Here is a 12622-nt window from a genome sequence, read left to right on the forward strand (position 1 = left end):
ATTTTAAAGTCAAAAGACACCACTTAATACAGTGGAACCACCGAAGCCCCAAAAATGGTAAAATTTGACGTTCAACCCAAGTTTTCTGTAAAAATAGCAGAGGTGGGACAAAGTCAAATGTTTTGCAAGTCTTAAGTCTTCCATTCCAAGTGTTGAGTCAAGTCTCAAGTAAAAACATGCAAATCCAAGTCAAGCCTCAAGTCAAGACAAGACAGGTCAAGTCAAGTCCCAAGTCATAGGCTTGAAATGTTCCTTACAAATGTCGTTACAATTTCATGTGGCAGATTCTGTGGTAAAATTAGTTGTCTTGCTGGAAATAAAGTTGAATACTTTGAATGAGGACACATTTTACTCAACACGCTCACCAAAAATCCCAAGCATTGTCAAGTCACCAGACTAAAGTCTGAGTCAAATCCCGAGTCATTAATGTCATTGTACAAGTCGAGTTGCAAGTCTTGGAATGCTTACACAATCACACTAAAAAAAACTATGTTAATGACATGGTGCACTTGACCTTTTCTTTATTGAAAACATAAAGAACCTCGCTGCAACACTCATGCTGGGGAAAATCCACATTAAAGTGTAATGCATAAAGTGTGTGAGGAACAACCTTGGCACCTTTACAAGTCGGTGCAGGCAGAGATTGGTATGATGGGCTGAAACGAGGCGTGGCCCTGCTTCCCATTAAAGGCTATGAATAATGCTTGAATAGGGATGGGGCCTAAAGGAATGTTGACAAGGTGGAGGAGGACATCTGGGAAAACAGGAGGGATTTTCCCCGATTCACACTGGGAAGTCATCATGTCTCTCTGGGATGTGATATACAGTAGTTAAAAAAAAAACAAAAACACACAGTTCAGTTGAAAAGTGCATGCTGTACAATGGAATTAGTCCAATATGGAATTACTATACACACAAAAAGTTACACATACAGAAGAATGAGCTGGAACGCTACAGGCAGATCGAGTGCTTCCTGTGCTTCCCACATTAAAAAGTAAACCCGCTCGCTTCAAGACAAATGACAGAAAAGGGGACGGTGACAACAACTGCAACAATTTGCATCCAGTTGACCTTTGAACTCAGCTATTTGGGTCAGATATGGTTGAATAGTGTAGTGTAGAACTATTACCTCTGATAGTTTGAAGAGAACGTACTCACTGACTACATTTCGTTAATGAGGAAGTTTGGCAATTTTTTTAAACACGTATACACTGAGTGAAACAACAGCACCTCCGCTGTTTGTAACCAAGTACTGCACCACATTGCTTCATTCGTTTGATGAGAAAACCAAGTTCCAGACATACAATGAGAGTTTGAGATATACCAGGCAGGGTTTGAATCACACAATTAAAACCAAAAGGATTCATAGTCTGTCCATATGAGTTCATTTTGTGTTGAAGGGTACCTTCTAGCTGGAAAGTGGCAAAATTCTTTTGTCTTTCTTTTTTTTAGAGGAAATGCTAATTTTTGCACAATTTAAAATTATCCTAGAACCCGCTAGTATCTAGAACCGGGGAATACCAAGAGAGAACAGAAACCGTACGTGCACCTTCAGGAGTGATCGTCTGGCCAACTAACATTGATGAGCCAAAAGTCAAAGATCATCTACAACAATGTTGTCCAAAGTGCAGCCCGGGGGCCATGTGCGGACTGCACCACATTTTTTGTTGGCCCTTGGCATATTCTAACAATAAAATGAAACACGGCATGCATCAAAACATCGTACAGGTCAATTATGAAGTCAAAAGAAGAATAAGGTCACAAAAACAGTGAGCATAGCAAAGCTTACATATTGAATTTGATTGCTTTTTAGTGTTTTTGGTTTTCTTAAACAAAACAAGATCACACTGGCCCGTGCATTTTTCAATTGTTGTTTTCCACTATTGGTGGTTTAAAATAAGAGACTTGCTTACCAGTTAGGCAGCAAAAACTGTGCAAAAAGACAGAAGTGATTGTCCTACCTGCTAACGTAGATTGTCTATTTGACAGGAACATTGTTTATTACCAAGGCAGCAAGCAGTGTGCAAATAAAAATGATTGTTCCTGCCCACAAACATACAGTCGATGGTCTATTCAACAGAGGCGACAGCAGTCAGATTGTCTATTATTATTATAATGCACTTCTGGATCGGATGCTACAACTTTTCGTTGCCCTGTATTTGAGCATGTGTAAAGAAAATAAATTGAATCCTATCCTATTAAAAAGTGTGTTACCTTTGCTATAGATTTAAGGACTATACTAAAGTATTTCTTTTTTGGACTACTGCAAAAATGCTGCAATTTTTTTCTGCATTTTTTTTCATGAAGTGTAAACAGAACAGACTTGAGGGCCATTTTGATAGCCAAAGATGAAGATTAAATTAATATTCCTTCTTGTGTCACTTCCAGCCAAAAGATTCATATTCATCAAATAAAAATTCCACACATAGTTGGTGTGTGATTCATTTTGGTCTTAACTGTGTGCTACGCTGCCAACATTCAACTGGTATCAGCTTCATGTTTACTGTGCTCTGCATAGTCCACCTTTAAATCCAGTAAGCGTCTTGAGCCATTCGATCTGTCTCAGTAGTTTGAATCCAACCCAGAGATGGCAGGATGAGAGGTAGAGAGCTCATTTGTCCACAAAAGCCGTCTAGGTCCGTGTGCAACAACTGTGTCTATCGTGGACAATCTCTCACACTGTCTTTGAGAACAATAACGTAGATTCAGGTGTGTTTTTTTTTTTTATCCCACTTGGCACACATCAGAGCGTTACTGAATGCTGTACTTTGTCTCCAGCTCCTCGGCCGCCTTCCCCAGCTGCATCTGTCTAAGATTGTGCAGCAGCTTCTGCAGCATAGCCGAGTGCAGCATTCCACCGCGACCGCCGCCGCCGCCACCTAGCGAGTCCATCTCGGCCCAAACTCTGAACATCTGGTAGTGGGCCTCCCTGGCGTAGCGGTGGTCCAGTATGGTTGTTTCAATGACATTGTCTGACACACCAAGGGACCGCACCAACTGCTTGACCTGATGCACAGGAACCACCTCGAGCAGCGTGTTGATGAGATCGCTGACTGAGACAAGAAAGCACAGACATGGTTATTCTGGAAAGTAGACCTCCTCAGGCTATATTTGCTCATGTTTGAGGATGTAAATAATGCACTCAGATAGCGCAACACAGGGCCGGAAAACATAGCAGCCAAGATGCTAAAGGCACGAAAGGGGCTATTGTCCAAAATCACTCACTCTTGACCTCCAGAGGGACACAGTCAGGCAACACAGTTGGGTCCATTTCAAGTACAGTGTTCTGAGGAACAGCCATGTCGCTGTTGCTGCTGCTACTGCTTGGTGCTTCCGTGTGCCTAACCAGCGTCTGCAACGGGATACAACCACAACATGCTATTAGGATGCAACACGCTGAATATAGACAAACAGTATCTGACACACAGCCATTATTTTCTCAATTGCTGACGGTGGTAGCGTCATAGTCTGGGGCACAAGTGCTGCTGGCACTGGGGAGCTGCGGTTTGTTGAGGGGAAACATGAATTCCAACATGTCCTGTGCATTGTAAAGCAGAGCATGATCCTCTCCCTTTGGAAACTGGGCTGGGTTTTCCAACATAAGGCGCTCAAACACACATCCAAGATGGCAAGTGCCTTGCTGGAGAAACCGAAGGTGATGCTATTAGCTGTCAATAATGGCTGTGTGACTCATTTTCAGTGAACTGGAAAGCTTTATTGCTATACACGCTGTACACAGACTACTCTAAAGTATATCCTAGTTTGATTTCTATTGTATGGTCCCTTGAGAAGAAATCATAAAATTGTTGATGCAGCAGACCTAATGGACTGTACCTCATATAATTCTGGCGTGGTGACTTTGAGCAGCCTCTTTTTTGTGCAGCTTTTCGTGGCCTTGTAGGTTACAAGGAAGACCAGCAGAAGCAAGACCAAAGCCGCAGCCACCACTCCAGCCAGTACGTTGATAAGGAATCCATTTCCACTCTCCTCAACAGCTACAGGAGACACAAGGAGGACACAGAGGGAACACAGCGTGACAAGATGGACGTGATTGACCTCAAGGTTAAAGGATGAACTTGCCTTTTTGCAACCTTTATTCCAGAAGAACCTCAACAAAGGGTTTTAAGAGAAGATGGACACACAATGGACGCCATCAATTGTTATTAAAGTTAAGGTAAACTGTGCTATTCTTTTTATGATGTTTAACTTCTTTTTACACTTGTGTGACAAGTAAGAATGCAAAACATTGCGACACAATCCACGTTTTACGCCATCGCCATTCGTCAGCCAAGTTTTTATATTTTGATATTAGCGGTTAGCTTATTTTTACACTTGTGAGACGGGTACAAGTGAACTCTTAATGAACACATTGCCTGTATACTTGTAGTTTACGATGGTGGACAGTTTGACCCTGGAACTGATTCACTCAATTTATATTATTTTTAACTGGAAAGATTTTGTCTGAATTTGAATGAATTTTGTGTTCGACTTTAAAGGTTCCACTTTTTGTGATGTCACCACGGATGGGGAAAAAAGGAAAAAAAGTGATGATGACCATAGATCCTGAAATGGAACATACTGCGACATAGGGAAGGGTCTATGCAGTACTACAATTCATTAAATAAAATCAACCAATTGCACGCACACATTTCTTTCAATATAACCATCATACAACACCAGTAGTACCTACAAAACACCACTAGGTGACAGTATCACTCTTGACTAACCATCTTGTTCTCTCTCCATTACATGTCAGGGTGAGTCACTTTAGTCTTGCTTGAATGACAGTTAAGAATGTCAAAATGTAACTTCAAACATTGCCTGCACAGTTAATAAAGTTTTTATGATAGCGACAGTTTGACCCTGGCATGGATTAATTGTGGTTTGTCTGTTAGTATGTTCCCCTGTAAGTTAGTGAGTACATTACATTACAAACTGATGCACGGTTTTGGTGTTTTCATCATTCTTATGTTTACATTTGTGTGGGACTTCAGACCAGCAGACAGATCTTTATGATAAAGTGGTGTTGGATGTTCAGGTGTGGCGGAGCCTCAACAAGCCAGAACACAAAGAATGACGCACATCATTACTCCCATAACAGGTCTAAATCTTGTTAACACTGACAAGACATATCTGGACAGGAAGAAGTGTTAATCGTTTAGTTCGATTAAGATTCACGCACAATTCATTTAGAAATGAAGGAAAATGTCAAATGTCATGTTAGGTTAACTATTAGTTTTTAAGGCAACCTTGTGGGTTATGTGCTCACCTGTAGGATTGCTGGAAGGAAGCGACTTGCAAAGGTGTTTGCAATCCGTTGTGCAACTGTGGAGAGACGATGTGTGGGTTAGCAATAATGTCAACACATTTGTTTAGGAGATCAGCAAATGAAACAAATATTCACATACTGGCCACTAATGGAAACCTTATAGTCACTATTATGTTCACATGTCTCAGACACCTCTTTGTTTAACTCAATTTAAAGGGATAGTTGAGATTTTTTGACATGAAGTTGTGTGACATCCCCATCAACAGTCACTTTTCCCCCAGCCGAGTTCTGGTCACTTTTTGGTGTTGAAAAAAGTACTTCCTGCTGGTTACTGGGAACGTGTGCGCTACAATTAGTTTCCCCAGGGACACAATGGCCTGTGTCAAATCATAACACTTGTATTCTATTCATGGTATGACAAAAAGGCTCTGGGGGGTACATAAGACAAAAAAGGTTGGGAAACACTGGCATAAACGGTCTGACAATGCCATATTTAGAATGGACTGACTTCTCTCTTCTGCTGTCGCTGATGGAAAAACTGAACCAATGCGCGCAACAAGTTTCAGTTCAAGAAAACCACTTCCCCGTCAAACTTCTCAGCAAAGAGGGGACAAATGCCGCCCTCTCCAGACACACACTCACGTCTTGCATGGCTCACATTTCCTTTTCACTCGGTGGTACTTCTCCTTGCACTCGCATACCGTGTTCCTCTCCGATGTGCCTGCACAAAACAACAAGTCTTAAAAAAACCAACATGACCAGGAGATTCATCTCATCATGAAGACGACTTACATTTTTGATCTTCCTTCTCATTGGGACCGCACTGAGAACATTTGCGACACTCGGACGTCTCGGAGTCGATGACGAATGTGTAATAACCATCCTTGCAGCGGCAGATAGTGTCTCTGTGCCTTTCACATTTGGACACTTGCACTTCATTCTTTGACTCTGTGGGGGAAAAAAAAATTCACAAGGGTGGAAAGGGGGTGCTGGGTAAAAAACATTCAGGAAGATTTGCCAAGAATTGGTTGCTCCTGGGCCCCCCCTAGAGTTGAACCATAATGTACTTCCTCAAATGGCAGCTTCCACTACAGTAGAGTCACCCATTTGAAAAAATAAATGCAACGCCTCGAATAGACTCAAATAGGTGGCGCACATTTTAACCATAACAGATACCACAGAGTGTAGACACCTTTACCACAAATCACACCGATGTGGCATCTGAAAAGCTGAATTTTAATGTGTCGTTTAATAATATACAAACACCTGATTGCAGCCAAGTACTGCACTGAATTTTGACTCAGTTGCTTCAAGACATCAAAAGAATTCTTACCCATCAGTTAGTCAAACAATCGATTATTACACCCATTCCTAATCTTCAGTATTGCTTAGCAGAAGTTGACTTTATATTCACTTGCCCAGCAAACATCTAGTGAATATCCACTGAATTTGATGAACACATTGGAAGTGATAAAGAAAAAAAGTCATAATATACAATGTGTGACCATTTAGTAGTAGTAAGGTAGTACGAACATTGCACATAAATCTAAACAGACGCTGATGCTAGTGCGAGCTAGCGTGAGAGGTGTCCTGGCTGGTCCACCACTAATTTATGCACCACTATAAAGAGTAACAACAACAATAAAAGATGGTAGAGTTTCTTTTTTACCGGCCTGTGCACATTCAACATGACCCATAAGCTTCTATCTGAAGGAATGTCTTCTTACCTTTGCAATGCTTGCATCGCATACAATTGGGAGAATAGTTCATTTCGTCCGTGTACTGGTCCTCAGGACACAGTGCACAGTTACTCCTCATCCCCTCAGCGAGGCACATGTGCACAAGCTTAAAACCTGGACAACAAAAAAAGTGACAAGTCAACACTGTGAAGTCGATCCAAACACAGATAACGCTGCAATAATCACTACTGGGTAGGAAGCCGCAAATTACCTGGAGAGCACTTGTAGCAACATATCCCTGTTTCAGTGAGGTAGTCACCATATGGACACGTTTTGTTCTTGAGGGTGGGAATCAGCGCCAGGGTGGGTGTGAGCACGCACTGCGACACAAAACAGATTATGCTGGTGATACGACATTCTGTTCTGCTTGAGCAGTCCAGCATAAAAACAGCGTGGCGAAGCGTGACTAATTTATTTTAGGCTCAAGATCTAGTCAGTACTCACTGCTACTAGCAGAAGGGCGCCATAACCTGCCATCTTGCTGTGCCTGCTGCCCGCCATGAAGATCCTACACTTTAGTTCAGTCCATTGGCGAGATCACCTAGGAACAAAATGATTTATATTTCCATAATATACACAGGCTTATGTATAAAGACAAGGGCTGGATATTGAAAAAAAACCCAACGATCACTGTATTTCTGCAAATAATGGCTAATGGAAAAGACATTTACAGACACAATGTTGCCCAACCCTTTGCTAATGCTAACCAATGGGAATAACACAGACTCATCTTTAACATCGCAAAAGGAATTTGTTTACAAAATGCCGCATGACTCCACACACTACAAACACTTTGACACTGCCCCCATAGGTGCTGCTGTTTGGGAGCAGCAACAGAGTTGCTTAACAATCATTTCCCCGATTGCAGATAAGGAAAGGTAGTCAAATGCTCATCTCTTGTCATCCCTAACGCTGAGCATTGTTCTTTTTTTGTGGTTACATGTATTTTAAGAAAGCAAAATACATAAGTAACAAACACGAATGGTTAAAAATACTCAGGAGAACGTGACAGAGAGGAAACTCTGGCTCGGCCGGTTTGAAATTCATGTCACACCTCATGCTTGCATAAAAACAACCATCAATGCAGGCGTTCTCACTTGAATCATCCACGTTGCACACACAAAAAAAGTACTATACTGCATCTTGTCACATTGCTTTTGCATGGAAGTAGACACCGACTCAATTCACGCAGTCCAAAAAAATTACATTTGGACAACACCCCAGTCAGAATCTATTCATTGACTAAATGTTGTATTAAATATTTACATTCATAAAAATTAGTTCGACTTTAGAGGACACTGTGGATGTACAGTATGTGAGGTATATACTTGTTATTCAATTATGGAAGATGTGAGGACATAGACATAGAAGTTTGACTTTTGAACTGTTGTCCTAGAGAACAATTGCAGCCATATAAAAGGACGCTAAAACAAGATACAATTTTAAAACGGTCAACTCGACGAGTAAAAAGAAACGTACCCAATGGCACTGACGTATATGTAAAGCCAAACGTGGACTCAGTATTTGACTGTTTGATTTGCATTTTCTATCACCAAGGTGGTTTCGCTCGAGCGCTGCCAACATTGCGCCCACCCATCGTCACGTCCACATTTTCTTTTCTTATTAGCCTCACTTACCTCGGTCAAGCACGGTCACCGGACAAGCTCCCTCCAGGATTCGCCCTGCTTAGTTTTGTTCAAAATGTAAACACGTTATGTTTAAAAAGCGAGGGGGTCAAAAAGGAGAAATCTGAGGCGAAGGCACCGCAGCTGGCGAGAGGGCGGACTCAAGCGGGAAGTAGTGACGTCACCAAAACGTTTCACAGGACGGTGCTGCACTTTAGTGGCACTTAACCCCATTCTAACCCGAATCGGAAAGATTACGTTTATTGTTATCTTATGTGTAGTTGTAGTTTGCATTGTGGCGTTAAACTTTACTGACTGAGAGATGTTTCAAATATTTTGGTGTTTTATATTATTTTTTCATTTTAATAAAAAAAAAATGCAATAAAAAAGAAAAAAATACTGCACTGTCAATGAATTAAATTTATTATAAGTCAAAAATAAAACGATTTTTAATATACTTTAAGTTTGATAAAAATGAAACAATTTAATAACAAAATTAAGAAAATATTCAGTGGAGTGTGAAAATAATTTTTTTTATTGCATTTATTTATATTGTATTTATTTTAATTTCAAAATATTGGAAGTGTGAATTGTTTGTTTTATTTGTATGTACTGTATTTATTATGCGTTAATAAAAAAATACATATACACTCATGATCAAAATCTTAAGACCAGTTGAAAAAGTGCTAGAATTTGCATTTTGCACATTTGGGTCTTAATGAGGTTTTAAGTAGAGCTACAATATGCGATAGCACGAAGGGGGAGTGAGACAAAAAGCACTTTGAAAAAGTAATTTATTGAAAACAACAATTAAACTGAAATAGGCTGTTTGTCAGCTCATGAAAAGTTGAAGACCATCGCTCAAAAAATAACAAAAAAACTCTCCAAACCAGAATAAAAAATGTTCACAGTAGGACTCAGTAATGAGGAGCTCCACCGTTCTTGTTAATCACTTGAAAAATTGGTTTGGGCATGCTTGATGCGAGTGTTTCCAGGAGGCTCGTGGGAACATTGCTCCAAGTGGTGAAGATGGCATCAACTGTCTGGAACTGATGGCCATTTTTTATAAACTTCCCTTGCCATCCATCCCCAAATGTTCTCTATGGGATTTAAATGAGGGGCACATGCAGGATGGTCCAAAAGAGTGATGTTATTCTCCCTGAAGAAGTCCTTCTCAAGCGAGCATTGTGAACTGCAACGTTGTCCTGTTGAAAAACCCAGCTGTTTCCACACAGACGAGGGCCCTCAGTCATGAGGGATGCCCGCTGCAACATCTGCACGTAAGCAGCCATTTGACGATCCTGCACCATCTGAAGCTCCAGTGTTCCACTGAATGAAAAAGCACCCGAGATCATGATGGACACCCTCCCCCCCACTGTGGCGGGTAGAAAACATCTCAGGTGGGATGTCCTTGTCATACCAGTAACGTAGTAAGTAAGTACCATGTTTGATGCTCCCTGCTCCCTTTTTGTTTTTTAAACCCTTCTCCCGTAGATGGTGTCTGGTTATTGAGCTGCATTCGGCACCAGTAAGAGCCTTAATGTGGGTGGAAGACCGCCCTGTGTCTTGATGGACAGCCAATCGCATCCTCCGGCTCAGTGCAGGTGTGATTTTTTTGGGTCTACCACTTGACTTTTTTGTTCCATAATGCTCAGGATCTTTCAAAAAATGTAGAATGACTGATTTACTGCACACAACCTCAGCAGCAATGGACGCTGCGAGAAGTCTTGATTATGCACCTCGACAATCCGGCCACGTTCAAAAAGAGAAAGCTTCTTAGCTTTAGCCATCAGGAGGGCATGACGGTGTGAATGCCCGACAGAAAATGAAACTTTTGAGCAGATTTTGCTTTTATAGCCTGTGGTCTTAAAGTTTTGATCAGGTGATAAACAACCTATGTCTTTTTTTTTTTGTCTAAATTACAAGTTCCAAATGTTTTTTTGTCTCGTTCCCCATTCTTGCTTTTGCATATTGTAGCTCTTAAAACTAGCTCTTAAAACTAACTTAAAACTAACTGAAAACCTCATTAAGATCCAAATGTGCAAAATACAAATTCTAGCCATTTTTCAACTGCTCTTAAGATTTTGATCAGGTCTGTATTTTATATTGTTTTTTAATGTTAATAAAAAAAATATTAATGATACAAAAAAATGGAGTGTGAAATATTGTTTTCATTTTTTCTTATTTTAATAAAAACAGATTTTTTTATTTATAGTTTAATTTTGATAAGAATAAAAACATTAATAAAATGAAGAAAATATTGAGGAGTGTGAAGCGGGAATGAACAGTTTTAGTATTTAATTGTATTGTACAGTGAAACCAATATTTTTAAAAATATAATAATACAATTAAGAAAGAAATGGAAGACGTGTAAAGTATTCCTTTGTTTTTTTTCATGTCATTTTTAATAATTATTGGTAAAAAAAATGTGAATTAACTGCTATCACTGAATGTTATTTTATATATAAAATACAAATAATTAAATAAGAAAATTCAGAAATGGAAGTGAGTTGGCTGTTCTCAGTGCTTCAAAGATTTTAGATAGATAAATACTGTACATGGCTATAAATAGGTTGCTAAATAAACAGATATAAATAAACAAACGCGCATGCTTACTATACATGCACCATATCCAAATGGAACCTGAAAAAAAAACAGAGAGCCATAATTTTAGTTGACCACCCCAGATTAGTCAAGCAATTCCCAGCATGTATTTCTCTCACGGTCATCTCAAACATGTCCGTCATTTATTGTGTCGAGTCATCATGTCAACTCTCTGTTTGACACTTCCTGTTTCACAGTTCACGTGTTGCGGCGGTTTCTGAGAAAACTGGTACAAGCAGAGGCTGCTGCAAGCAGTCGAGTACTAGCATGTCACATTCAACGAGAAGCAGCGTGTAAACGAGATGAGTGACAGTGACTAACAAAACACACACAAAAGGTCTTTTTCTGTGTTTTTTTTCCCCCCCCACAGAAAGATTCCGACAAGTGAAGTTTCGCTGGACCTTCCCCCAACCACCACCACGCTATCAATGACTTGTCACAATATTAGGTACCCTTGCACAATTCTAATAGTAAAATGAAATACAAGACCTGTATCAAAACGTCTGCCTTTATCACAATGTTAGTACAGTACTCACTTTGACCCACTCCAGCCCTGTAGGTGGCGACACATTACTTTACAAACTGCCACATACAAAAGCTTTTTTTCACCACAGCGCCATCTGTTGCATCTGGTGGGTGACTGGGCCGACGTAAGCCCAATGCAAGCAGACTGTGACAGTGAAAAGTGAAAGTAAAATCCTGAATCCTAAAAAATTTGCACCAAAACTAATAGCATCTTCCTAGCACATACACCCCACCCGCCCTCTACAAAGAACATTGGTTACGTACAGTGTTGTGCAAAAGTATTGAGCCACCACTAGCAACTGTTTACTATCTAGTGGTAGCCCAATACTTTTGCACAACAGAGTTGTATTTTATTTCATAATGCAAAATATAAAAGATCATTTCCACTAGACTTTGTAGCAGCATAAACCAAGGATTACTTAATCCGGTTAAGGTTCACATACAGGACTTTGTTTTCTACCGTTTAACTCAGTATGCCTTGAGTGACATCTTACACTTACTAGGAAACTTGTGTTACAGTTCTATGATAAAATATACTAGCTAGTTGTACGAAAATAGATGTTTTTGTGATTAAATACAGGGCAGAAACCTGAGATAAGGCAGCCGTGCGTCTCTCCTCTTGGCTTAAGTGCACAAGCTGAGACTACTGTCGGAGTGCACTGCACTCAGTGCACTGAGTTGGATGGTGATATCTGTTTGTCAGCATGTTGCCAACCTAAGGAAAAATATGTATTTTAACAAGACAAAAGTAAAACTTTTACGAGAATAAACTTGTATTATTGTGTGCAAAAATAATGTAATTTTAGTTGCATGGAGTTGAAATATTTAAGAAAAAATGATGTTTTTTTTTAAAGTTGTAA

The 12622-nt window shown here is 40.0% G+C and overlaps 1 protein-coding gene across 1 annotated transcript; it reads right to left on the minus strand.

The window, feature by feature from the left end:
- Nucleotides 1-504: 504 nt before the first annotated feature.
- Nucleotides 505-8794, minus strand: tnfrsf1a (tumor necrosis factor receptor superfamily, member 1a). Its single transcript, XM_054781642.1, has 10 exons — nt 8646-8794; nt 7453-7549; nt 7220-7328; nt 6997-7122; nt 6062-6217; nt 5912-5990; nt 5270-5325; nt 3835-3995; nt 3226-3352; nt 505-3053 (listed from the first exon to the last, which is right to left on the minus strand). The coding sequence occupies exons 2-10, from the start codon at nt 7507-7509 to the stop codon at nt 2752-2754; spliced, it is 1173 nt and encodes a 390-aa protein (XP_054637617.1). The 5' UTR covers nt 7510-7549; nt 8646-8794; the 3' UTR covers nt 505-2751.
- Nucleotides 8795-12622: the final 3828 nt, after the last annotated feature.

This window comes from Dunckerocampus dactyliophorus, chromosome 7 (assembly GCF_027744805.1).
Source record: "Dunckerocampus dactyliophorus isolate RoL2022-P2 chromosome 7, RoL_Ddac_1.1, whole genome shotgun sequence".
In the NCBI taxonomy this organism is placed as follows: domain Eukaryota; kingdom Metazoa; phylum Chordata; class Actinopteri; order Syngnathiformes; family Syngnathidae; genus Dunckerocampus; species Dunckerocampus dactyliophorus.

What these genes read in the sequence shown, in the direction of transcription:
- tnfrsf1a (XM_054781642.1), bottom strand. Translation starts at nt 7,509, where the DNA reads ATGGCGGGCAGCAGGCACAGCAAGATGGCAGGTTATGGCGCCCTTCTG. An exon ending in TTGCTACAAGTGCTCTCCAG is followed by an intron (nt 7,123 to 7,219) that starts GTAATTTGCGGC and finishes TTTGTTGTCCAG; the next exon opens with GTTTTAAGCTTGTGCACATG. An exon ending in TCCTTCCAGCAATCCTACAG is followed by an intron (nt 3,996 to 5,269) that starts GTGAGCACATAA and finishes TGTCTCCTGTAG; the next exon opens with CTGTTGAGGAGAGTGGAAAT.